Source organism: Trichoderma reesei (assembly GCF_000167675.1).
Source record: "Trichoderma reesei QM6a unplaced genomic scaffold TRIREscaffold_19, whole genome shotgun sequence".
Lineage (NCBI taxonomy): Eukaryota > Fungi > Ascomycota > Sordariomycetes > Hypocreales > Hypocreaceae > Trichoderma > Trichoderma reesei.
Genome location: NW_006711166.1, coordinates 146160 through 171555, shown reverse-complemented (window position 1 = coordinate 171555; position 25396 = coordinate 146160). Strand labels below are relative to the sequence as shown.

At 55.5% G+C, this 25396-nt stretch overlaps 10 protein-coding genes across 10 annotated transcripts; 5 read left to right on the top strand and 5 right to left on the bottom strand.

The window, feature by feature from the left end:
- Positions 1-2961: 2961 nt before the first annotated feature.
- TRIREDRAFT_110173 (uncharacterized protein) lies at positions 2962-3663 on the top strand (the record flags this gene model as incomplete). Its single annotated transcript, XM_006967820.1, has 2 exons — positions 2962-3392; positions 3453-3663. The coding sequence occupies 2 exons, from the start codon at positions 2962-2964 to the stop codon at positions 3661-3663; spliced, it is 642 nt and encodes a 213-aa protein (XP_006967882.1).
- Positions 3664-4357: 694 nt separating this feature from the next.
- TRIREDRAFT_80538 (uncharacterized protein) lies at positions 4358-5759 on the top strand (the record flags this gene model as incomplete). The annotated part of the gene is made up of 3 exons (XM_006967819.1): positions 4358-4561; positions 4647-5113; positions 5198-5759. The coding sequence occupies exons 1-3, from the start codon at positions 4508-4510 to the stop codon at positions 5757-5759; spliced, it is 1083 nt and encodes a 360-aa protein (XP_006967881.1). The 5' UTR covers positions 4358-4507.
- Positions 5760-7232: 1473 nt separating this feature from the next.
- Positions 7233-8639, top strand: TRIREDRAFT_110171 (uncharacterized protein; the record flags this gene model as incomplete). The annotated part of the gene is made up of 2 exons (XM_006967818.1): positions 7233-8133; positions 8200-8639. 2 exons carry the CDS (start codon positions 7233-7235, stop codon positions 8637-8639), a joined length of 1341 nt encoding a protein of 446 aa, XP_006967880.1.
- A 994-nt stretch (positions 8640-9633) lies between these two features.
- Positions 9634-10971, bottom strand: TRIREDRAFT_110170 (uncharacterized protein; the record flags this gene model as incomplete). The annotated part of the gene is made up of 4 exons (XM_006967736.1): positions 9634-9978; positions 10090-10493; positions 10621-10835; positions 10931-10971. The coding sequence occupies 4 exons, from the start codon at positions 10969-10971 to the stop codon at positions 9634-9636; spliced, it is 1005 nt and encodes a 334-aa protein (XP_006967798.1).
- A 1680-nt stretch (positions 10972-12651) lies between these two features.
- On the bottom strand, positions 12652-14782 carry TRIREDRAFT_5072 (uncharacterized protein; the record flags this gene model as incomplete). Its single annotated transcript, XM_006967697.1, has 6 exons — positions 12652-13253; positions 13336-13452; positions 13627-13628; positions 13686-13907; positions 13980-14267; positions 14445-14782. The coding sequence occupies 6 exons, from the start codon at positions 14780-14782 to the stop codon at positions 12652-12654; spliced, it is 1569 nt and encodes a 522-aa protein (XP_006967759.1).
- Positions 14783-16406: 1624 nt separating this feature from the next.
- On the top strand, positions 16407-16814 carry TRIREDRAFT_66609 (uncharacterized protein; the record flags this gene model as incomplete). Its single annotated transcript, XM_006967817.1, has 1 exon — positions 16407-16814. The coding sequence occupies one exon, from the start codon at positions 16407-16409 to the stop codon at positions 16812-16814; it is 408 nt and encodes a 135-aa protein (XP_006967879.1).
- A 152-nt stretch (positions 16815-16966) lies between these two features.
- Positions 16967-17513, bottom strand: TRIREDRAFT_110167 (uncharacterized protein; the record flags this gene model as incomplete). The annotated part of the gene is made up of 3 exons (XM_006967735.1): positions 16967-16974; positions 17006-17051; positions 17181-17513. 3 exons carry the CDS (start codon positions 17511-17513, stop codon positions 16967-16969), a joined length of 387 nt encoding a protein of 128 aa, XP_006967797.1.
- A 1509-nt stretch (positions 17514-19022) lies between these two features.
- On the top strand, positions 19023-20183 carry TRIREDRAFT_40618 (uncharacterized protein; the record flags this gene model as incomplete). Its single annotated transcript, XM_006967712.1, has 3 exons — positions 19023-19449; positions 19519-19750; positions 19889-20183. Coding segments are annotated over 3 exons (954 nt in total), but the record flags the coding sequence as incomplete, so codon positions are not given.
- Positions 20184-20712: 529 nt separating this feature from the next.
- TRIREDRAFT_72042 (uncharacterized protein) lies at positions 20713-23048 on the bottom strand (the record flags this gene model as incomplete). The annotated part of the gene is made up of 3 exons (XM_006967734.1): positions 20713-22137; positions 22197-22936; positions 23000-23048. Coding segments are annotated over 3 exons (2214 nt in total), but the record flags the coding sequence as incomplete, so codon positions are not given.
- Positions 23049-24035: 987 nt separating this feature from the next.
- On the bottom strand, positions 24036-24680 carry TRIREDRAFT_66524 (uncharacterized protein; the record flags this gene model as incomplete). Its single annotated transcript, XM_006967733.1, has 4 exons — positions 24036-24089; positions 24148-24210; positions 24278-24442; positions 24627-24680. 4 exons carry the CDS (start codon positions 24678-24680, stop codon positions 24036-24038), a joined length of 336 nt encoding a protein of 111 aa, XP_006967795.1.
- Positions 24681-25396: the final 716 nt, after the last annotated feature.

The following is a 25396-nucleotide window of genomic DNA, read 5'->3' as shown; positions in this document are numbered from 1 at the left end:
GGTTGATGTCTGATCTGGGCATGTTGGAGATGGCGTCGAGAGGACTTTATATACTCGAGATGATGAGAAATGGTTCTTGTGAGCAGAGGTGAGGAAATCTGTGATTCGGCATATCCTTTTATTTGATTGTATAAGACAGTTACTATTCGCAGTCCTATGAGACTCTACGCTATTCTGCGAGTTCATGGCCCGATTTTGACGACGTCTCCGGGTAGTACCTTATCGAGCAGTAGTGAGTGAGACATGGAGTAGGTAGTGGAATACAGGTACCTTACCCTGATAAAGCAGACCCGCGCTAAACTGCGAATTGGATTGCCGTTTTTGGAAAGTAGATGAGGTCCACTGAATTTTGGGGTCCGACGCTTGACTGTGCTTGCAAGGTTGACTCGAGGAGTTCTAAGCAAATTGTCATGCATGTACATATGATGATACTACAACATATAGTCTCAAGCAACTCTAGAAGAAGGCTACGTCATTTGTCCATCTGCAGAAACTGTAGAGTTATTATGCGAGATAGGATGCTAGATAGCGAAGCGGGCGTGCTAACAAAGCCGCTGCCTGTTCTCGACATTTATCAAGCAACTGAGAGAAAGGATGCAAAGCCCGTCACAGCCGACGATTTAAGATGAATGCTTGAAAGATGGTTACTGAATGACTAGTTCATTTCCTGCCCGGGTCTTGATTTGAAGGGGTGTTGCATGGAGAAGAGTCTCTCTTAAGAGGACGGATTAATAAGTACAGTTTCAGACCAGTGTTATATCTCTTGGCTGCTGTTTGTTCTCTGGTTCATCATTGGTGGCCCTGCTGTTACTGGTCTGCCCATTGTGATAGGCATGTGATGATCACAAGCAGCAACAGCCTTGTTAGTATCAACATACCATTAGTGCATATCATTGCATGCAGAGAGAGCTGTCGTGGTTGTTTACCAAGCGTATGTATACGCAGGCCGCATACATGGAGAATGTCACCTTGGAATGCTGATTGAGTCCCCAAGTTCAGCAACTAAGCATCTCAGAAGACTTTAGTCTGGCCACGATGAAAATCTGGCCATGTTCCTCAACCCAATGCTGTCACCATTTGTACATTTCGCTGCATCAGCATCGACCAAGCAAGGGCGCCAACGACTCGTTTAGCAAATAGTTGTGCTTCGTTCTCCGAGCCGACCATGAGCGCCGTCCGTCATGTTGCAAACAATTCCTTCTCCCCTGGCGGTCGATCGTTCCTTGAACCAGACGTCCGCTGGTGATAAGCCTTGCACAATGTTCTGGTTCGACGACGGCACCATGTCAAGTCAGTAAGTGTGCATCTTTGACGTGCCTGACGCTCTCTCAGGCGACATCCTGCGCCTCCGTTGCAAATCCCAAGCTCAGACATATTTCATGTTGGCAACTGTATCAAAATCATGGTGTACGCGAACGCTCCCATCATGCACTTTGTCAAACGGCCTGTCCCACCTCCGCTCCGGGCAACAGTCGAAGCTTGCATGCGTCCAAGGTCCCAACAAGGCCGACTTGCGCATCATGGTGGGGGGGCATCCAGACAAGATATGAGGGAGATCCATCAGGCTCTTCAAATAGGAGCAAGTCTCTCTGCCAAAAGAAACGGTCTGTGATCGCTCCTCGCATTCCCCCAGGACCAACAGTTGTGAGTTCATCTTGCGTAGCTCTGTTGCGTGGTCCTTTGTGTGGTCCTTTGCGTGATGGAGAGAGCCATACATGGCGGGGCCCTATTGATTTTCAGGGTCCATGTTCCGTGTTCCGCGCCAGCATCGGCGATCCCGGCTTCTCCGGTTTCTGGCCGGCCCATCTCAGATTTTCACCCCTATGCGGGACTCATCAGTGGCCAATGGCAAGACGAGAAAACTGGGCCGTTGAATAGGGCAGAACTACCACGATGGCATTCCGACGCCTGGGCGGCAGTCGGAGACGCGGCTCTCCACGTTTGACAGGCCGGGATCATGCATCGGCTTCACGGCTCATGCCTCTCGTTCCCAGCACAAACGCAGGTCCGGGCTGTCAAGGAGCAGCTAGTAACTCGGGCGGGCCAGAGCCTCGCATTGGGGCATCTCACTCGTCTTTATTCCATTGGCAGCTGTCACACAGCCGAGGTGCTGTACAGCACGTCAAACTGCGGATATAAAAAGTTTTTCACCAGAACAATGTGTTTTCCGATCCATGGTTGGGTGCCACCGAAATGGTGTCATCCAGACCATGCGTGGCGTTGCACGCTAAAGCGGGTTCCGTTGTCGCCCTGGTTTTCTCCGGACGGTGACAGGCTGGGCAACGCACGGGGCGGAATCTTCGAAACCCTTGTCTGAGTAATGCTGGATGAACAAGCACGTCTCCTGGGCTCTGCAAGATTCTGCAAGGGTCTAGCAGGCTCGTTTGGCGGCTTCTTGAAAAGTCAGCGCGCAGACCAAAGGCCAACGGCTGGACATTGGCATCTCGTAAATAAGGGCCCGGCCGGCATGCAGTGACCACCGTTTCCAGCAGCCGGGAGTCGCACTTTGTGAAACGTTTGCTGGCGTAGATCGGGTATTGCGAAATTTGAACCACGGTCCACCTCATCAAGTGCCAGTCACGCAATCGATCCTGAACCCTTAATCCAGCAGGTACTTGGATGTCTCCGGGTCCATACCCCACGACTCGTGGCATCATCGAGTAAGATATCTCGTGCTTGCTCCAGTCCAGTACAGCCTTCTAGCTTAGCCGCCGTTGGGAGCTGATACGAGCATCTGTGAGGACCCGGGCGGTGTAGTCTGTCCATCGGCTTGGCCCTGTGTCACCCGCGGCCAGCCACTGCAGATAAATACTCCTCCGAGGTCCCATCCACCTCCCCCTTCTCCCCTCTTTTCTCTCCCTTCCTCAAGAAAGCAGAATCCTTTCCCAAAAAGGCCAAATTCGTGAGCTCTCGAAGACAAATCGCTTCTCCGTAACCATCAAACCATATCAAGTCGTCATCATGGCCGCCTCAGTCGAGTTGGTGCAGCCCGTCGAGGTGCCCTCATTGCCAAAGGAGTCAACTCCAGTCATCGAGCTCAGCCCCGTGGACGAGAACAGATTCATCATTAAGTCGCCATACACAGACAGGGAGCATCTCCTCGATCTCGACACCCTTTCTCATGAAGGTGCCCTGCTGGCGAGGGCCCTGCAGCGCCTCAAGTCGATTCGCGAGGACTATGCGACTGCACCTTATGCCGAGTCTTTCAACTGGCCCGAAGTCCTCGAAGAAGTGAAGCGCCTGTCGCAAGAGTCCGGAAAGCCGTTCAAGGAGACCTCCTTCTACATTGTCGCATTCCGGTCGCAGATCAAGCCGAGCACCGATTACGCCCACCTTGGCGCGTTGGACAAGGCAGCCCATGCGGAAGCGGTTGCCAGCGGAGGCTTTCTGAAGTGAGTGACAAAAGATGCCTCCTTATTTCGTCGTGTTCCCGTGCTAACCATATGCAACAGATATTGGTTTGGTTCACCAGACCCTGAGCTCAGAAACTTGGCAACCTGCGTCTGGAGATCGCGAGAGGATGCATTGCTCGGGGGCAGGGGACCGGCACACCGCAAGGCAGTCGGCGCCACGCGGAACATGTATGCCTTTTGGAAGATTGACCAACACCGCCTCACCATTCGAGACAACGCGGATGAGTGGGTGCTCGAGGACTGGGAGTAAGACGGATCGACATGGTCACCGCTCCCGAGCAACTTTGCTTGGTTGGTCAGTCTGACCGCAGAGTGGAACATTGGGAATGGGAATGAAACTCGACACGAAAACAAGGGTTCAAAAGGAGTATTCTGGGATTTGATTTGGGCTTGAACAGCGTTCTGCGAAAGCGCGTATTTGTGTGTTTTCTTTCTGGGTTTTGGGCATAAGATATCATGAAGGACAAGCGAGCGTCATGGTTGGGATTTCGAAATAAAAAAGAACTGGAATATAGAGTAGAAATAGATTGAATGATACTTGCATGGTTCGCCAGCGAAAATGAAATGCAGCGACGAGTGGAAATTGACGGATGCTTGTACAACGAACGGCACGGCCAAGGCATCGAGACTCCTGGATGCCTGGCATGTCGGCTGGAGGGGCTGTTGTGAGAGATCTGTGCGTGAAAGTGAATGAGTCTGTATTCGTCTATGTAGGGCTATGTATAGAGGTGTCGCAAATGATCACTTCGAGAGCTGTTGATGCACGAGTGATTGAACGTTGTCAAGTTGCTGCTTCGAATGCTGATGGAGGTGAAATGCCTGCTGAATGAAGAAAGGTTGAGAAGGCTTCACGAAATGCGGTTGGCGGCTGCACTTTGGCCCCCCTTGACCCCCTCCCATTCTGCCGCCACTCACCGCCCCAAACCCACAACGCCCACAAATCTGGTACGCGAGACGAAAAGTTCGATATTCCACCACCAGAGCGAGCGCTTCTGAAGCTGCCATCAATCAGCGCAATCCGGCGTCAACCTCGGCTCGACTGTCGCCACTCCTCTTCCCTCGAACCCTCACGAACCGTCTTCAAATCCGACAAGATGAGCGAAGCTCCCAAGGATGCGCCTTTCCAGGCGGTGCAGATCGATGCTCTGGTGAGTGGGAGCTCGCAGTGCCCCACCTCGCGGTGATGATTGATGGTGAAGCTTCAGGACTTAACTGACACCTGGCAACAAACAGGTGATCCTCAAGATTGCCCGGCACTGCTCGTCGACCTTCCCGACCGTGGCCACCGGCTCTCTCGTGGGCATGGACCAGAACGGCACGCTGGAGATTACAAACACCTTTGCCTTCCCCACCATCGACACCTCCGCTGCCGACTCCCACCAGAACGATGCCTCCAACCTCGCCGCCGCCGCGCCCCGAGCCAAGTCCAACATTGCCTACCAGGCCGAGATGATCCGACACCTGAAGGAGGTCAACGTGGACGCCAACAACGTCGGCTGGTACACGAGCGCCACCATGGGCAACTTTGTCACCATGCCCTTTATCGAGAACCAGTTCTACTACCAGAAGGACAACGACAAGACTGTTGCCCTTGTCTACGACACCAGCCGCAGCTCGCAGGGAACCTTGGCCCTGAAGGCGTACCGCCTGACCAACCTCTTCATGAGCGTCTACAAGGAGGGAAAGTTCACAACTGAGAGGTGAGTGTCTTGCTTGATCTTGTCTTTGATGGGCAACTCGGGTTGTGGAGAGGACATGATGATACTGACATGGTGTCGAAATAGCCTGCAAAAGTCAAAGCTCTCGTTCCGAGACATCCTCCAGGAGTACCCTCTCGCCGTCCACAACTCACACCTCCTCACCTCCTTCCTTCACCAGCTGCCGTCGCCCCCGGCTGCCACCGAGCCCAAGGAGCCCACGTCGCTCAGCGACCTCAACAACGACCGCATCAAGGCGCCCCTATACCCTTCCATCGACAACCTGGACCTGTCGATCGACCCCTTCCTGGAGAAGACGTGCGACCTGCTGCTCGAGAGCATCGAGTCGCACTACGTGGACCTCAACAACTTCCAGTTCTACCAGCGCCAGCTGGCGCGTGAGCAGACCAAGATTACACAGTGGCAGGCCAAGCGAAAGGCCGAGAACGCTCAGCGCACCCTTGCCAAGCAGCCGCTGCTGCCCGAGGACGAGTGGCAGCGGCTGTTCAAGCTGCCCACGGAGCCCAGCCGGCTGGAGGGCATGCTCAACGCCAAGCAGGTCGAGCAGTACAGCAAGCAGGTGGACGGCTTCACGGCCAACATCAGCTCCAAGATGTTTGCCGTTCGGGAGAACCTGCTGCCCCAGTAAGCAAGCAGTCGGAGGGTGGCGGATGCTTGAGATGATGCAAAGGAAAGAAGAGAGAAAGAAAAAAAGAAAAAGCGCTCTCGTTCGGTCTTTGGTGGCGGGGTGAGGCAATTGGCGGCAGGGTGCATTGGCGGCGTTCCGGTTTGGGTGGAAATAATCAAGTACTTCTGGTCTAGATCTGCAGCGACAAGAGAGTCATAAGAAAGTGTTTGAAACGAAGGATTTCTACGCCCTAGACTTGTATTTTCACTGTTAGATACCACTATTATCTTCTTGTTGCTCTCTGTTGAACATTGTCTATGGTCTTGTGTATCTGTGCGTTGGGTTTCTTGTGTCTGCAATGCTGCTGGAACCCGTGCATGTCTTTCGTGTGTTTGTGTCCTGATGGAACCCCGACTGATTCTCTCTGCTGGACTGAATGATGATGACCAGTCAGTCTGACTTTGCATGGGTTCGGGGCATTTCCTCCAAGCCTGCTGCCGGGCCTGATTTGCTGATGCCTGCGGGGGGAGTCCTGAAGGGGAAAAGCACCGACGTCCATGGATGTCCGATGCAGAGCAAGCTGGTGAGCAGCCGGAGATACATAGTCGCCGTAAGACGGAATCTGGCGACTGCCTTTCTACTCCGTACCTGGTAGCCTTTGGATACTATTAGTCCGAAAGCTGTGCGTGTCAGGTTTGGTTTGGGGTGAGTGGCCAATGGATGGATCGGTCCCTCGGCGGGTGTGCTTGATGCGTCCGAATGCGCGTGTAACCGCCCAACATGAAGGTATTGTCTGCCTCATCCGTTGAGACGTCAACACCATACATTGTCTGTGATACAACGCATGTCAGTATCAGATGCGAATGGCCTCGCGTCAAACTCAATCTCAATGGTCAAAACTAGCATCTACACTGCCATTGAGATCCAAAGCGCCTCCCGTCTGCGCAACCGCCATCAAATCGCGGCCTCCCAAGTAATACCGCATTCACAGGATTTCCGATCCCCCCCCGCCTGATGTGAGACGTGTCGCTTCTTTGCATGTGCCTCAGCAGCACCACCACCACCACCAGCCGCTAATGCTCATAGTAGGTACTAGTAATCGGTGCCAATTGGGATCCCCAGGGATCCTCCTCCTCCTCCTCCTCCTCCCCAACAGACAGACCAAGCAAAGCAGCAAGAGTCCAGCCACGTCCCTCCACAGGCCATGCAAGTCCAGCCGCCCTCCTCATTTGCTCGCAGTCCGTCCGAGGCCAAGGTCGTGCCCCGCTTGGTGAGAAATTTTGCCCCTCTAGACACACCGCCCGCTTTTTGACGGATTTTGTCCCCCTCCTGCTGCTGAGCTGCCGACTTCTTTTTATCTGGCACAATCCCCGTCTGATTTTTCTTCCTCTTCCACCTCTTCTTTCTCCATCAATCTTCTCCCCTCCCACGCATCTTGTCCCTCTCCAGCCAGCCGCCGAGTCTCTTCTTTCTTCTCAGCCCTCAACTTTCACAATGTCTGCTCCCGCCCACAAGTTCAAGGTCGCCGACCTGTCCCTGGCAGCCTTTGGCCGCAGGGAGATTGAGCTCGCTGAGAACGAGATGCCCGGTCTGATGGCCATCCGCAAGAAGTACGCCGCCGACCAGCCCCTGGCCGGTGCCCGCATTGCTGGCTGCCTGCACATGACCATCCAGACCGCCGTCCTGATCGAGACTCTGGCCGCTCTGGGCGCCGAGCTCACCTGGACCAGCTGCAACATCTTCAGCACCCAGGACCACGCCGCCGCCGCCATTGCCGCCGCCGGCATCCCCGTCTTTGCCTGGAAGGGCGAGACCGAGGAGGAGTACAACTGGTGCCTCGAGCAGCAGCTGACCGCCTTCAAGGACGGCAAGAAGCTGAACCTGATCCTCGACGACGGCGGTGACCTGACTGCCCTGGTCCACAGCAAGTACCCCGAGCAGCTCAAGGACTGCTACGGTGTCTCTGAGGAGACCACCACCGGTGTCCACCACCTGTACCGAATGCTCAAGGAGGGCAAGCTGCTGGTCCCTGCCATCAACGTCAACGACTCCGTCACCAAGTCCAAGTTCGACAACCTGTACGGCTGCCGCGAGTCGCTGATTGACGGCATCAAGCGTGCCACCGATGTCATGATTGCCGGCAAGGTCGCCGTCGTTGCTGGATTCGGAGATGTCGGCAAGGGCTGCGCCATGGCCCTCCACGGCATGGGTGCCCGTGTCATCGTCACCGAGATTGACCCCATCAACGCCCTCCAGGCTGCCATGGCCGGCTACCAGGTCACCACCATGGAGAAGGCTGCTCCCATCGGCCAGATCTTTGTCACCACCACTGGCTGCCGTGACATTCTGACTGGTGTTCACTTCGAGGCCATGCCCAACGACGCCATCGTTTGCAGTGAGTTATGACCCTGACCCCCCTTTTTTCCTTCTCTCGACAATGCTAACAGGTTTCGAACAAAAGACATTGGCCACTTCGACATTGAGATCGACGTTGCCTGGCTCAAGGCCAACGCCAAGTCTGTCCAGAACATCAAGCCCCAGGTCGACCGATTCACCATGGCCAGCGGCCGTCACATCATCCTCCTGGCTGAGGGCCGTCTGGTCAACCTTGGCTGTGCTACTGGCCACTCTTCCTTCGTCATGTCCTGCTCCTTCTCCAACCAGGTCCTTGCCCAGATTGCTCTGTACAAGAACCAGGACAAGGCCTGGGCCGAGAAGTACGTCGAGTTCGGCAAGACTGGCAAGCTCGAGACTGGCGTCTACGTCCTGCCCAAGACTCTGGACGAGGAGGTCGCCAAGCTGCACCTGGCCCACTGCCAGGCTGAGCTGACCACCCTCACCAAGGTCCAGGCTGAGTACCTCGGCCTCGAGGTTGAGGGTCCCTTCAAGTCTGAGATGTAAGCATCGCTCTGTCCCCCCCAACGAATGTCTTCTAACACGTGCTAACAATTTTCGTGCAGCTACCGCTACTAAACATCTCTTATGTATCATACTCTCGGGATCCTTCAACTGGACTCCTTCGCGCAACGACATTTCTTCGGGATCCATGACCCGGTCATTGGGAAAACTTGTGATTTCAACAGCATCATGAACTGGCGGGGGGACAACATCTGGGCAGGGAAAAAAAATTCAAAAAGCCCATGGGTTTTCGGTTCGATTTTCGATTTTGCTTCTTTGGTTTTTTTCAAAGACTTTTTTTTTTCTGTTTGGGATTCTCGCAGGGCGGGGGCGGGGAAAAGAAAGGGCCTTTTCAACAAACACGGCGTCTGGTAAATCTATTTTGCTACATGATGATTCCCCCCATTGCGAGACAAGAAATCGCGGACATATAAAGAGAACATTGATGAACAGAAGCACATAGGAGAGGGGGGGGGGGGGGGGGGGAGTTCAGCTTGATGAGGCGAGATGAGGCGGATTTTGATGAGAAGCCCGTCAACCGCGGCTGAAGATAGAGAAAATGGAAGTCGAGGCATTTTTTTGCCTCTTTTGTCTGGGCAAATGATTTGATGACTGTGAAATTACTCTGAATGCCTTCTTTGCCTCGAGTATGAAGCAGCAGTTGTCTTGCTCAATAATAGTCACACGTCTGTAATATGTATTACCGCCAGTTTGGACTCTCTTAAGGTAACGACGTGACTAAGCATCATGCTTTGTTGGTACACTGTTGATGGGGTGTTGATATTCATGTTCTTGGAGTGTATATACTCGGGTAAATTAGATTTACTCTAGGGAAACTGTCATAACCAGAATAGCCGTATCGTATGGATCCATCTCTAGGAAATTTCTTTGGTATTCTTTCTTCAGCTCTATCGCATGCAATTTTTAGGACAACTCAAGGTAAGGTATATATATAACTTCACAGCTTCGCACTCAAACCCCCTCTATTTTCACCAAGTCACGCCTCCAAGGCCTTCTGCTCCGGCACAATGCTCTTGAGCTTTCCCTCCTTGACAGCGATGCGGACATTGTCAATGGTCCACTCCTCCATCTTCTGCTGCGTCTCCTGGGTCCAGGTGCCCATGTGGGGGACGAGGAGGACGCTCGGGTTGGCGAGCAGGCCCGGGTGGATCTCGGGCTCGTTTTCGTAGACGTCGAGGCCGACGGAGGAGACCTGGCCCGAGGCGAGGGCGTCGACGAGGGCGGCCTCGTCCATGACGGCGCCGCGGGCGGTGTTTACGATGACGATGCCGGGCTTCATGAGGGCGAATTGGGGGGCGGCGATGGAGTGGCGGGTGCTAGGCTGTGGATGGTTTGTTAGATCAAAAAAGAAAGTTGTATTATTATCACACATGTAGCCAGAAAACGTTTTTCCGAGGTCAAGAGTTGAGATGGGGGGAGGGGGGAAACGTACGTTGAGAGGCAGGTTCAAGCTCAGGACATCGCTCTCCCGGAGCAGCGTCTCGAAATCGACGTACTCGGCGCCCTCCTCGAGCTCGGGGCTCAGGCGGGAGCGGTTGTGGTAGCGGATCCTCATGCCAAAGGCGCGGGCCTTTGCGGCGACGTTGCGGCCGATGCCGCCCATGCCCAGGATGCCGAGGATCTTGCCCTCGGGGTCGTGGCCCAGGGCGGGCGGCGGGGAGCCGCGCCACTTGCCGGCGCGCAGGGCGTGGATGCCAATGGGCAGGTTGCGCAGGGCGCCGATGAGGAGCCAGATGGTCACGTCGGCGGTGGCGGCGTCGACGGCCGTGGGCGTGTTGGAGACGTGGACGTTGTGGGCTGTGCAGGCCTGGACGTCGATTTGGTCGTAGCCGGCGCCTGTTTATATACAAACACACACCAGATACCACCGAGTCAGTAAGTCATGTTCTTGGTGGTATGGAGGGAGAAGGAGGAGAGAAGGAGAGGGAAAAGGGGGGGGGGGGGGGGAGGGGGATGTTTATACCGTTGTGGCACATAAACTTGAGCGTCTTGGGCAGGGCGTCGAGCAGCTCGCTGTCAATCTTGCCGGTGATGGAGACGGAGTCAAAGGTGCGGTAGGCGACGCTGATGCCGTCGAGGGCGCCGGACTGGCACTCTGCGATGAAGTCTGCTCTGTTGGTGGACTTGGGCTTGATGACGTCGGCGATGTCGGCAATGGTTGACCAGGCGTCGTGGGCGCTTGGGGGAGGATTTTTCTGTTAGCTGTGTGTGTGTGTGATCGCACGGGTGTTTTTAGAGGGAGAAAAACGAGTGATGGAGATAGAGCTGCTTACTGGTCAATCTTGCCGAGGAGGAGGACCTTGGGGCGGCTCATTGTGATGTTGTGAGGTTGGTGATGGGAAGATGGATGGAGGATGATATTGGAGGGGATTGCTGCAATTGCACCGGCGGGAGAGGGTATATCTAGAGCAGACAACAACAGACTGCAGAGAAGGAGGAGATGTGTAAGAGAGAGAAATAGAAGAAAAAAATTGCAGAAGAAGAACAAGAGACGTCAAGGTAGTTCAGAAGAAGAAGACGGACACGAGCGGATTTAATATCGTCGCCAGCTTGATGGTGCCCATGGTTGCGCTTGGGAGCTCGCCCTCGCACGCAAACGCAACAGGCCCCGCGTTCGGCGGGGTAAAAGAAACACGGAGTGGAGGAAATGCTTTCAGGTCAGGTTCCTCACTGCTAGAAAATACAGTGGGAAGACGCGCCCCCAAGAAAGAGCCCCGTAGCGCGGGGGAACAAGGCCGTGGGGTTTGTTGGAGAACTTCGGGAGGTGCTCCGGTAGGTTCACTGGATTGTCTTTCGGACTGTTTCTCTTTACCATGCATTGCCTGCAGACTCATCTACAGAGTGTCTATATGCTGTGGTAAGGCAGTGATGGAGCATCGTTAGTTAAGAGTAAACTTGAATTGAATCAGATCATCCTGTGTCCAGGTTTACCCGAGTGCCGTTGTCATCTTGGCCATACCTATCCATATCCTTTGCCAAAACTCCAACCCGCGAGTTTTCACACCAAGCAACTTTCCAGTGGGGGGCAAAGCGGATACTCGTATGCCCGCCTCAATACTAGCTGACTCTTTGCAGCGGTGACGGAGAATTCGTTTCTACAGCCGACTATAGCCACACACTCATTTCGTACAGCTTCTCTTGGTCAATTTATTCTTCAGACTCAAGAGAAATTATCCCGGGGGTTGATTGAACCTGCTCATGTACTGCGCACAGAAAGACTTCCATCGGATGAATGGCCTGAGACGGCTATACTTGAGTGAGAGACGCACCTAAGCTTACCTACTACCTAACCTACCTTAGACGCCTAGCATACCTACCTTATTAAGGAGAGTAACAAGTACCCAAGGAAAAGGGTGTGGAAAGGGTCGGCTATAGCTTGAAGCGCTTACATGGAAGCTGAGTTTGCGCATCCGATGGTCTCTCCGCAGTGACCTTGTTACTGTTGGCGAGATCGGAGACTAGCAGTGCATTCAGCTTTGGTACCAAGGTGGAAACATGGCCTGGGGGGGTTCCCAGCTGTGCGATGGCTTCATGTCGAGTCAGTGGCAGCTCAACGTGACAACTATTGCCGTTGCGTAACAGAAGCAGCATCATCACTGTACCCCCAATTCGATTTGCAGAGCCGTCCGCTCTCAGTCTGCAATCCAATCAGTGAATAAAAAAAAAGGTTTCCTGAATTCCCCATTACGCATCCGTCGTCTATACACGCAGCTTCAAGCTGGTGAGCGTCAAAAATTTCCAAGCCGAGCATCCAGCTCAAGCGCTACGATTGCGCCTCTTATACAAGACCCAAGATATGTATCCCCCCAACAAATAAACAAAAAAAAAGGCAGCCCTGTCTCGCTTGCGTATATGCCATCTTGGCCTCTTTCCCAACAAGGCATTGAAAAACATCTTTGCTTTTCCAATATCCTTCCTTATACATGCCAAGAGAACATCAGACACATTGAACTCGCCCAAGACTACATAACTCATCGAGGTCCATGATAAGAGCTCAAAGCTCCCAGGGACCAAACACCTGCGTCATCCAGTTGATGTCCCCAAAGTCGGCCGACAGGTCCTGGTCCGGCATCATGGAATGGTCCACCAGCAACGGCGGCTGCGGCGCCGCGCCCGGGACCACCTGGCTGCTCGGCGTCGGCAGTCCTCCCATGGGCTGCTGCACAATGGCCGGCTCCCAGTTGGAGCGCACGTTGCGCAGCACCTTTGTGCACTTGCCAAAGATGGACACGTCCTCGGGCCCTCCCCGCAGCGGGTAAAACGCCTCGGCCTTGGTGAAGAGGTCAATCGTCCTGTCCAAGTGATTGCCCAAATCCGCCGTGCTCCGGACAATCTCCTTGTCCCAGGCGGGGTCGTCCAGGGTCGTCACCCGGTACAGCAACGCGTGGATCTGGGAAAGCTGCACGTAGAGCGAGAACGGCATGCCGATGAACTCGGCGAGCGGGATGGTAAACAGCACTTCGTACCAGGCCCGGGCGGCGACCAGAGCGGCGTACATGGCATCGATGCGCGGCGCGTCCGGGATCCTCGCTCCGCCAAAGAGGCCGACGGATTGGATCTGGGTTTCGGTGCTGAAGAGCTGCATTTGTATCACGGCTGGTCATCAAAATGTCAGACGTTATTTCTTCTTCTTCTTTTTAAGCTACTTTGAGCAGGCTCAGGTAGGTTGTCGACTCACCCTTGGATGCTGCAGCTGGCGGCAGTGTATCCCGAATCTTTTGCAGCTGAAGGAGCAGACTCTTCTTGTGGATGTACGTGGGCGCCTTGTTGGGATCCGGTCGGCCATAATCACGGCCTACAAAGTCGCATATCAACAGTTTTCGCGCTTCGTCTCCCACCAGCTGCGTCTTGACCATGGCCACCAACGTCTCGTCTGATGGACACTCCTTTTCGCTCTCCAGAACTTCCAGTGACTCTTGCATATGCTGTGTCCAAGACATTGACTCCATCTTGGCGAGGAACGCCGAACATCTGTCGCAGACGAGGTTAGAAGGAACACAAGCTTGGCGGATATAAGGCTTCACTTACAGGGATGTTATATACCAGAAACCAAGCACCAGCCGTCGCTCTTCCATCGTACGCTCTTTAGCCGGGGGAACGTTCCGACCTCCCCATGCCTTGAAACACACAGTCGCAAATTGCTCTTCGTTGGGGAACTTTGTGAGATTCAGCTCGTAGATGATGCAGCTGCACAGGTGCGTATACATTGTAAGAAAAGGCTTGCTGCCGGGGCCGGCACTCATTGTCGCCCTGGACAGACGAGGATTGTCAGTATGTACGCAATTATAAGAGACACAGACTTCAGTGGCACCAGATGCTTACCAAGCAGTCAGGACAATCAAGCCCTGGGCCACCTCCAAGGTTCGATCGTGGTTGACAATCATTCGCTGCGCAATGTCCTGCCGCAACCGGTCCCGCATGGCAGCCTGCTGTGGCATGGACATGCTCGTGACGCACATGATGCAGAGCCAGAGGAAGGGGTGCTCCCTGTGTAGGGCCTCGGCCGTGACGTCGGGAGCCAGGTACACGAAGGGAAAGAATTCGAGCCATTGGCGAAACTTGATGAGGTACACTTCGGCTTCGCTGGGAGTCGGCTCGGGGAGTCGATCGCTGTCGAGCGGACGGGGGGCTGTCTGGCCGAGGATGCTCGAGGCGCGCGGCTGCGACGTGGTTGCCGCGTCGGCGAGCGAGTCGAGTCGGCTGACGTATGGCTGGCAGCTGGACGATGCCGTCGACGCCGAGGACATGTCGCAGGCCGACACGCCATTCATCGAGGGCGGCGCGGACGGCGGCTGGTGCGGCTGCTGGAGATGGTTGACATGATGAGGGAGCGGAGGCTGGTGCGGCTGGTGCGGCAGCGGGTGTTGATGCTGGTGTTGGTGTTGGTGTTGGTGCTGGTGCTGGTGCTGCTGTTGGTGCTGCTGTTGATGCTGCTGTTGATGCTGCTGCTGCTGCTGTTGTTCTTGCGGGAGCTGCTGCTGATGTTGGTGATGCTGATGCTGGTGTTGATGTTGCTGCTGCTGCGTCGCCCTGAGAATCGACACCAGGTCGTCGAGCTTCTCCTCGAGCTGCGCCGTGCGGGACGCCGTGGTCCGCTTGGCCACGCGCTTGCGCGACGTCACCATCTGCTGGCAGTCCTTGCCCAGGCGGTGGCAGCGGTCGCATTTGCCGCCCTCTGGCCGGAGGATGCAGCGGCACTTTGCGCGCGAGCAGTTGGTGCACGAGCGGCCATATCCGGCCGGGATGCCGCCCACAGAGGCTGCGTCTGGCGGAGGCGGCGCCGGGGCCATTGTCTCACCGAAGCCGAAGACAGAGGAGAGGAGAGAGAGAGGAGAGGAGAGCAGAAGAGAGCGCCGGTTCTACGGCACACGCAAAACTGCTAGACGAGACGAAACCCGATCGACGCTCAACTGGCGGGTGGTGATGGGGAGCATCGACGGAGACGCGCAGCCGGGATTGGGCGACTCCTTATTCCGTAGAGGTTTGGGCGGTGCTGACAGTGCTCGAAAGGCGATGGAGGGCGCAGGCAATGGAAGGCAATTGAAAGGCGTCGGTCGACAAGTCCGGGACAAGCGCGCGCTGATTCAGCATTCCTGGGTCGAGCTGGCCGGGGTCGCGGCGATGCCCGACATTCCGAACTCCGAGAGGTGGTCGTCCAATGCCGACGCAGCCACGAAGACAGTCAACTTTGCTCGAGGACACGCTTGTTTGCTCTTTCAGCTATTCGCGGTTCAATTGATGAGGCATCATTGCGTGCAGACTGTGCTGCTGTCTGGAAGCGTGAGGCTGTGCTCCGTGGCACTCGTGAACCCTGGCTGGGGTTGCGGTTGGCGGGAGGCGGGTCGGGGCCAAGGTACATGTATGTATCCTGACGGCTGAATTGAGACAGGCATCAGCTATGGACAAATGGCCATTGACCTTCTGACGATGAACAGAGGAAAATGAACCAGAGAGCGGAACAATCGACGAATGCATCAGATCTACATAGGTATACTCAGCATCATGAAAGTCTTGCAATGCCCAGTGACTTGGTGATGGAAGCCGAGCAGGCCTCAAGTCCGGCAGCTACAGCTCGGCCAATCGTTTTCGCTGCCGATGGCCGGCACATGACGAGCATTTGGGGGGCAGCATCCGAAGCTAGCCATTGAGCCATTGAGTTCAAGACACTCCATACCTTATTACCTAGTATCCAACTCACCTCCTATCCTCAACACCACGGCCCCCCAATCGCAGCCTCATCTCCCTCAGCCTCGTCCACAACCACCATCACCATCAGCCTCACCATGGCCGTCACAGGCCTCGTCGCAGTCGAGACGCTGCCCAGATTTCTCCTCCCCCGGCTCAGCTGGACTGCGCCGCTCTCAGCATCTCGACCCGCCGCTGCCCGACCCTTTGCCGCCTATCCAGCACGGCCAAGCATCCGGAGCGCAATCCCCGCCTTCAACGCCGCCTTTGCAGACAGGAGACATGGCAATGGCCAGACGCCGGCCCTGAGGCGAGGCTTCCACGCAACCAGCCAGCGGCATCGCGAGCACCACTTTGACACGCTCAAGTTTGTCAAGCAGCTCGAGGGTGAGGGCTTTACCGAGGAGCAGTCTGTCGCCATGATGAAGGTCCTCAACGACGTCATCCAAGAGAGGTTTGTTCTCACACAAATTACACATGGTCTATCTATACAACTTTTTTTTTTTCCCCCAAAGCAGCGTGGCTAACGCCGGTACCTGCAGCATCCAGAACCTGACCCGAACCATGGTCCTCCGCGAAGACGCCGCCCGCACGACGTACACGCAAAAGGTCGACTTCGCCAAGCTGCGCTCCGAGCTGACGGCGGCCGACAGCACCGAGTCCAACACGACGCGCATCGCGCACGAGCGCCTGACCAACGACATTGCCAAGCTGAGCAGCCGGCTGCGCGACGAGATCGGCCGCACCCAGGCCAGCGTGCGGCTGGACCTCAACCTGGAAAAGGGCCGCATCCGCGAGGAGGCCGTCACCCAGGAGCTCAAGATCAAGGAGACGGAGACCAAGATTGAGCAGGAGGTGGCGGCGCTGCGGGAGAAGCTGGAGCAGGTCAAGTTCCAGACGCTGCAGTGGCTGATGGGCGTGTGCACTGGTTTCGCGGCGCTGCTGCTCGGTGCTTGGAGACTGCTCATGTGAGCGTTGTTCCACGGGGTCTGGCGAGGGCGTTTTGAGACATTTATTCCAGGTTGGAAGGCATGTCATTGTTTAGATGGCGAACCGTGTATATTGCACGTGCTGTGTAGAGATTTGTGCATTATTTCGATGAGACATGTCAGTCGGAGCTCTCATTACATATCTACAATTACATTCTTGGAGCTCAGCAGCACGTCTTTCGAGCTCCACGGCATTGATGACTCCCATAATTCGTCCAGGCTATACATATTATTATTATCGAGTCGGCTACACAACGTGTCAAGGGCATCGTTTACGAACCCGAGGCATCACTCAAAAAAAAAGTCAAAAGTCAGCAGAATGGCATCCAAACGTCCCCGGTCAACCCACATGGCTCTGCGTATCCCGCTTCCTGACGCCCTCCCCCATGCCGCCACCGAAGCCCGCCTGCTCCAAGTCGGCCGCCCTGGTGCCTCCGTATCCGTACGGCTGCTGCTGCTGCTGCGACGCGCTCTCCGAGACGTTGCGTGTGTTGTCGGTGACGTCCTGGGCCATGGGTTCGGGGTCGTCCTTGAGGATGGCGTGGCCGCCCTGCAGGAGGTGCTCGCCGCTGTGGAGGCCCGCGGACTTGGACGAGGCTGCTGCGGCTCTTTGCATGGTGGTCTGTGGGCGAGGCGAGTCAAAGCTGGGGTCGTTGATTTTGACTTGGTTGATGGAGGTCATGAAAGATGCGGGCGGGTTGGTCTGAAGAGGGTTGATGATATGGGGGTTGGGAGGAACGGGGGTAGGTTATCATATAGGGGGGAGGGGCGTTGTATTACCCCGACTTATATGAAGTTTGATGGCTTGTGATTAGGTTGGGGATGACAGCAGGGTGACGGAATCCCGCTTCTGGTGGCGGCGGCATGGAAAGGAGATTGATGGGCTGATTGGATAGATGCTGAGTTCAATATTGAATTGTAGGTTTGCTTTTACGTGCAGTGTATTTTGTTGCTGGATAATATGCCAGCGATTGGGAGCTTGCTTGTCCAGGGGAATTGGGTTTTTGATGACCTAGGCATTATACGACCTGACACCAAAGGTATTGATTGGTTTTTGTGATATGCTGGTAAATACGTTTGATCAACAACCTCATCGTTGTTCTGCTGGTTACATTTGATGGTATAAAGACCTGAAGAAAGGGGGTTACTGCCACTGCTCAGATCATGCCTCAGAGCTGAAGCACAAGGTGGCGCCAAGATGGCTTCGGATATCTCTACACATGCGGTGGAAAGAAAAAACGGGAATGATCTCGTTCAGCGCTAAGGTAGTTTTCTGTGCCTCAGTCTACCTGGTATGGATACATTAATTACCTTAGGATTCATTCAAGGTACTCCAGTAAGATAGAAATACATGGCGATAGTAGCAGAAACTAAAGACCTGTTTCTTTTATATATATTAGTAGTAATAGTAGGTAGGAGTAATAGGTTACATATTGACGTAGGCATACACTCAAGGTACGACAAACATGATGCTGGGGTTTTGGTTGTAAGGGACAGTCAGACCGGGAGGATGACGCGACAAAGGCCCCAGAAAAATAAATGAACAAATACAAAATTGTGAAAAGAAAGCATCACGTCCTACCCGAGCTTCAGTTCCTGCTTTTGCATGGCCTCAAGTCCTGAGGTCGTAGGTGTAGGGTATCATCGACCCAAGCCAAAAACCAGCACGACCAGAAAGAATCCCGTGCCAGAAATTCACAGTCACAAGATCTACCAACCACGCGGAACAACCCAAATCGACAGCCACCCTTCCTTTCCATATTAAATCTCCTATTTTCTTATGACCCTCCGAGAACAAAGCTCGTCAGATGACTCTCTCCGACAATGGCGATCCGCGCGATGTCACAGAACAAAAGCATTGGAACGAAAAGCAATGACGGAGATGAAGGAATTACATTGTGGACTTGACGGGAGCGTGATCGCCGTATGTATCGCCTGGTTTACGCTGAGTGCAAAGGATTTCTGGACAGCTGAGCTCTGTTTGTCATCGTTTAAGAGTGAGTTGATGATGCCTAGAATGGGCGCGTTGTCTTCATAGTCTGAACTGCAACCGGGAAGGTCCACGTACAACTCTCTCCCGCCTTATCGTTATATATATCTATATATCCTATACAATACGATGTCGTCCTTCTAAGCTCTGCGATTTCATCGTCACCCTTCCACAACAGCCATGTCCTTCAACGCCCCCTTTATTAAATCCTGGTCCTCCACCCCAATCCCCAACCTCTCCCTCTCCGCAGGCGGCCTCCTCGCCCTCGCCGACCTCAACACAATCGCCCAGCGCACCGCCATCGCCGGCGGCTCCTCCTGGCTCGACGCCTTCGTCCTCGCACCGGGCCTGCATTACCAGCAAGCCGCCGACCTCCTGACGCCCGAGGAATACAACAACGGCGGGGCCTCGTCGAAACTGGTCCTCTGCACGCTGGACGGCAAGAAGACGCGCCTCGTGGTCAGCAATGTCGGCATGGTAAAGTATCTGAGGAGGTTGTGGCAGGAGCGGGAGGGCAAGTATGGGGTTGTGACGCTGTATGTTGGCGAGGACGATGCCTTTGCGTTTGGGTCCTCGCTGTCGGTGCTCTTGGGGCATGAGAAAGCTGAGGGCGGCGGGGGGGATGATGGTGGCTCTGCCGATGAGGGAAGGAGGCGTAGGCAGAGGCGCTGGCTGAGGGCCTTGCGGAGGGTGAGAGAGGAGGAGAGGAGGAAGGGCGGGGGACGGGTGAGGGAGGTGCTGGAGATGGACTGGGTCAGCCACGTGCTGTATCTGCTGAGTCCGTTGCTCACCGTCGCGGCGATTGTCTTGATGGTGCTGTTGCAGGATTGGTGGGGGCTGGGCTTCCTCCTTGCGCTCATGCTGTCCCGGCTGGCCAACATCTGGGCCATCAAGGCGCGGTCGAAGCCGGGCGCTGTGCTGCCACCAAAGTTGCCTCCTCCTCCGGGGGATATCCCTGATGCGTCGCCGCCGCCATCTTCTTCCTCGTCATCAGGAGGAGGAGGAGGAGGAGGAGACGGAGACGGAGGAGGAGCGTCGGTGGACAAGCTTCCCATATCGTTCAAGAGGCAAGACTCGGAAATGACGGAATACACAATCGACTGGGGCGACAACCGGCGCGTCATCCTCAAGGGCCAGGACGCAGACCTCCGCGCCGTCACGACCGAGGCCTGGCTCCGCGCCAAGACGACGCTCGAGGGTTACCTCGAGGCCATGTCCAAGCTCATCGTCTACATGGTGGCTTCCCTCAGCGGGAACCTCTCCCAGGCGGGCGCCGTCGTGCTCATGGCGCTGCTGCTGATTAGCGCGGGCTTGCTGGGGCTGAGCAATGCGCATGCCACGAGCTTGCGGATGCATGGCCGGAGGGTCGGCAGGCTGAGGAGGGTCGAGGGGTGGAGGATCCGGCCGCTGGAGCCGGGGATGGCAGCGGTCGCGGGGGATGTTGGGGTTCCGGTGCAGGTTGTGCCGGTGGGAAACTGAGTTTTGTTGTTTTCTTGTTTGGCCTGCCTGTTGTTTCTTTGGAGTTGAGGAGGCGTACTGGCTTTGTTACCATAGATATACACGAGGGTGCTGTGAGTTCCTTCTTGGTCCAGGCGTACCTATGCTGGTCGTTCCTTGTCATGCAACTTCACATCAGGCCGGACGGACGTCTCATGAGCAATCCAAACAAGGGGATATAAACTTCAAGGGTGAGGGACGACACGGAAGAATGAAGCTGGCAGCCGAAGGCCACCATGTAGGTAGGTATTTCGTCGATAAACTACCTCGTATGTCAATACTCTAAACGAATACACAACCATGGAAACCCAAACTGAAAGAAACGCCGCTGTATACGAATACACTCCATGTGCACACAAAGCCGTCGAGTCCAATCCTGAGCCGCCAAGGCGACCTACGCGTCGGCAGACTGGTCCTCCTTATCCTTCTCCTCTTCCGCGGCAGCGGGCTTCGTTTTCACTGGAGGAGTTGCTTCCTTTGCGGCCTGCTCCTCTGGTGCCTGTACAGGTGCCGCAGATTCGGGCTCTGCTTCGGGCTCTGCTTCGGGCTCTGCTTCGGGTGCCGACTCCAGCCCCGATACTGGCTTTGTTTCTGATTTCAATTCGGGGTCTGTTTGAGGCTCCGGTTGAGGCTCCGGTTGAGGCTCCGGTTGAGGCTCCGGTTGAGGCTCCGGCTGAGGCTCTAGCTCCGGCTCCGAAACGGGCTCCGCAGCGGCTTCGACAACGGGCGGTGCGGCGTCAGCCTCCGGCTCAGGCGCCTCAGGCAGTGTCGCTTCAACAGAACTATCCTCGGCCTTGACCTCGCTGGCCGGCACGGCATCCCCTGTAATGACTTGCTCCAATAGCTGTGACGCAGCCGCCTGCCGATCCAGCTCTCCCATCAAGCCGCCCAACAGATCCGGCTCCTCTTCCTTGTTAGCGTCACTATCGCCAGAAATGTCAGGAGCTCCAGTTTCGGGTTCAGCAGCGGAATCTGCTACTGTGTCAGCTGGGGCAGCCTCCTCCTTTGCGCCATCTGCGGAGACGTTTCCAACCTCTGAAGGTGCCTCTGACTCTGGCAGAGGCGCCGTTACTGAGATGGAGTCTTCCGGCTTGATGGTGTCCTCGGTCATTGCAGACAGCTGATGTAGCAGGACCGGCTTTGCAATGACCTCTGGTTGGTTCGTTGCTTGATCCTTGGGTAATTCCTCAGAGACTCGAGAGTTTCCGTCCTCGGCCTTTGGGCTTGAGATGTTGCCCACTTGTTCGGGGGGAGGCAGCTCGACCTGAGGGAGATCGCGCTCAATGGCTGCCTGAGGGGCCTCTCCGACGATTGTGGAAGGCGGTTCGGCAACGACCGAGTCCGTGGTCTCCTCAGCCGGCATGTCTAACAAAGGCAGCGCGGTTTCTGCTGCGGACTCGGCGTGTACCGATGGCTCGGATGGCGAGGGCACAATGACGGGATTCCTGGGCGGGGTGTCTTCGTGCTTGAGCGGCAGAAGAGACGGGCTTTTTGACGGCACCTCTGGCACTTCGGGTGCGGAAAGGGTTGTCGGCTGGGGAGGCGACGGCTCCCTGGGCGCGGGCTGCTCGTCCTTCATTTCGACGTCGGGTTGATCGATAATGTGGGATGCGTCCGCCATTGTCTCGTCCTGGTCCTTTGTAGCGTCGAGCATGGACTCATCTGGCGCCTCGACATCCACAGTCTCATCGCCCTCATCACCCTCCTCGCCTTCGTCGCCATCGTCTCCTTCTTCCTCCTCCTCTTCGTCGTCGTCGCCGTCAACGTCGCCCATCTCGCTGTCCTGATTCTGAGGCTTGATCCCGTTGGGCACGGGCGTCTGTTCACACGGCAGTTAGCTTCCATGTCATTACGCAGCGAAATCATCAAGCTACTTACGACAACATCCTTGACCTCCGCCTTGACTGCAGCTGTGGCTCCAGTTTCTGCGGCGGGCGCTGCTCCGGCAACTGGCTTCTCTGCAGGCAATGGCTGCTTCATCTTCTTCTTGCCTCTTCCGGGCCCTGCCTTTGCTTTCCTCTTAGGCGGCGGCGGCCTCCTCCTCGCAGCAGATGGCGGCGCAGCTGCAAAGGCGTCTGGCTGAGCCGCGGTCACGGCCTCTACTCTGGTCGCAATGACCTCGCCGTCCACGCGCTGGCCCTCCGATAGGGTGACCTCTTCCGTGTAAGGATTGCCGGCAGCGTCCATCCGGCGGACGGTAGCCCTCGTCACCGTCGGGCCAGTTACCTTTTCCTCGACAGTCCGGCTGGCCACGGTGACGGTGTTCTTCCTGCGCTTAGCGAGGTGGGAGATGGCTGGAGCCTCGACATTTTTCGGAAGCTGCTTCCAGACCCTTATCTGGTACCCCTGCGAGCTGGTGTCGTCGTCCTTCTTCTCCGGCTTGTCAAGTATTGTCTCGCCATCGCCCTCGTCGTCCTCGACCGGATGCGGTCGTTTGTAGAGGCGGCCGGACCGCGCAGCGCGCAGCAGCTCCTGGGTGTGCGGCGGCAGCAGGGCCGCGTCCTTGGGCATGCCGTGGAGGAGCTCAATGGCCCAGATGTCGTTCTGCTGCTGCTGCTCCTGCTGGACCGGGGGCGCGACATTGACCCATTCGTGGCGCCATTGTCGGACGGGGAGGCCTGCGGGTGTTTGCGTCAATCAGCTGCTGTCGCGTGGTAAGTGGAAGCGCAAGGACGGCGAACCTTCAAAGTCGTCGTGCTCGACGTAGCCACTGCGGTTGGCGCGTCTTGTCTGCGGCAAATGGTCAGCAAATTGAAGATTGTCGCGATCCATCTAGACACGAGAAGAGGACATACGCCTGGAGCCATTGCGCCTGGGGCAACTGTTGCAGCCGCAGCCTGTGAGCGTTACGGTGAGGCGCGAGAATCGACACTGCGACGGATCCTCAACAGCGGCGACGCAGGGCAAGCGCGGCGATGCCCGGGATATCGATGCTGAACGGCCGGGAGTGACCGTGTTGGTGATGGAAAATCGAGGGATTGCGAACGAACATTGAACACGCTCCAGGCGATTCGTAGCGGCAAGCGATAGTGACTTGTGGCGGCTCGGCCAATTGGAGAGGCGGATGCGGCGATGACATAAGCGCCCATACCCATTATCTGCCTACCTAGGTACTGTACATGTGCAGGTGCATGCATGCATGCACTTGTTTGCAGAGAAATGCAGGCATAGCAGGATTGATATTACTACCTTAGATAGTAGGGCTTCGACTGCAGCTATTAATATATGAACCGTCTTCTAGCCTCCTGTATTAGAAACTCGTGGCATGTCATAAAAGCTACGGCTACTCCGTGTTCTGAAGCAATCGAGGTGCATCTATAACGCCGTGATGCCCTCAGTCGACGTCCCGCAGTGCTACTCGGTCCACCAACTAAGCATTTAGGACATTCACAGCCCCGTCCAGCGGCAATCCTCTTGGACCCTGGCAAGCTTTGTCGCAATCGGTGTTGAGATTTGTTGTAGTAGTCTAATAGTGTGCCAAAACGATGCCGCATTACTCCCAAGCCCGAGCCAAAAAGCAGTCAATCTCTCGATGCCCCTGTGGTATATGTATCATGTACAAGCGCCCCGTTGCCATCCTACTGTACAGCCATATTTCCATCCGTGTGTATGAATGTAGTTTCCGCTTGCATCCGTTCTCAACTCAGTCGTAACTGGATGACCATCGATTAGTGCTCGTCTCATCAAACGGCTGAGGAGATGTTGGTTGGTATGAACTCACCCCTGCTCCTTTTGCCGTACTATCTCGCCTGATTTACCCGTTTCCTTGCCCTACACCAAGGACATTAGTATCCAAAACACCTCAAATTCAAGGTGCTGTCAAACGTACCGACTGTCCTCCCTCCACCACTAACCGATCCATCTTGTAGAACTGTCCGATGACTGTTTGTCGCTGCCATGCGCCGTCAGCATCTTGTCCGCAGAGGAAGCAGAACGAGCCCGGCCCTCTCCCAGCATACCTTCATCATCTGAAGCTCCTTGAGCCCCTTCTGGATCAGCTCCTGGATCCTGCGGGGATCATCTACCGCAGCATTTTCTCGAAAGGCATCTCGGGTCCGTCGCTTCGCATATTCGCGGAAATTGTAGGAGCTAAACTCTTTGCTCTGGCGCAGAAGCTGTCGATACTAGAGAGATCCGCAGAGTTAGTCTCCCATCGATCAAGAGCCCTGGCGTGCCTGCTTTTCCACGACTGCAAAAAAAGGAAGCCCTGCTGCTCTTTTTCACGGCCTCCCCCACCACGGCAAATGCGCAGCTCTGACGAGGCACCTAGCTCGCTCCCTTTTGCGCAATGGAATAGATCAGACTCACCAGTGATCGCGTCTGCTGCGGTAAGTCGCCCCGTAATGTGCCAACCAAAGACATTGTATGCTGGTGCTCTGGCGAGGTTGTTGCCACTTGCTGAGGTCTGTCGAGTCTCAAATTCCCATCATTGATAATGACGGAGGCCGGGGATCCTATAGAATGCGGGTTCGGTGTTAGTCGGGCCGGAGAAATCCTGCTCCGAACAAGCTTTCCCCATCCGAGCTTTGCCCGGCAGCATCTCGTCCACTTTCTGGGAGCATTTTTTTTGCTGTAAGCCGAGTTTGACTCGAGGCTTGTCTCCGAGCTGCCGAAGGGGCGGATTTCGGTTTATTGGAGGCTGTGGACCGTCTTTGCTCAGGGACTTTGGGGTTGGACTTGTTCTACGTGAGAGCCTCACTACTGCCATCCGGCTAGTCCTGGCCCTGCATGCTTGTAGTAATGTAGTACATGTGCTTTTACGTCCGCTCGTGCGCATGTAATTATAGTGTGCAGATGAATTGGCGATACCGTCGACTTTGCCTCTAGAGGTAGACAGCTGACGATGGAAAACAAGGCCGGTTGGAATGAAAATACGTATGCAATTGTGTGCTACTACCTAGGTATGTATACCTACCTATCCCAAATTGCGCACATAGGTACCTTATCAGCGCCCTATATGCGGTACATACCGAAATATACTGTAAATACTGGACGTTATCAGGTCATTACCGGAATATCTCTATGACCGCCTTTGACTGCCAGATTCTCTGACCATCTCATGCTACAACCACCTTTTT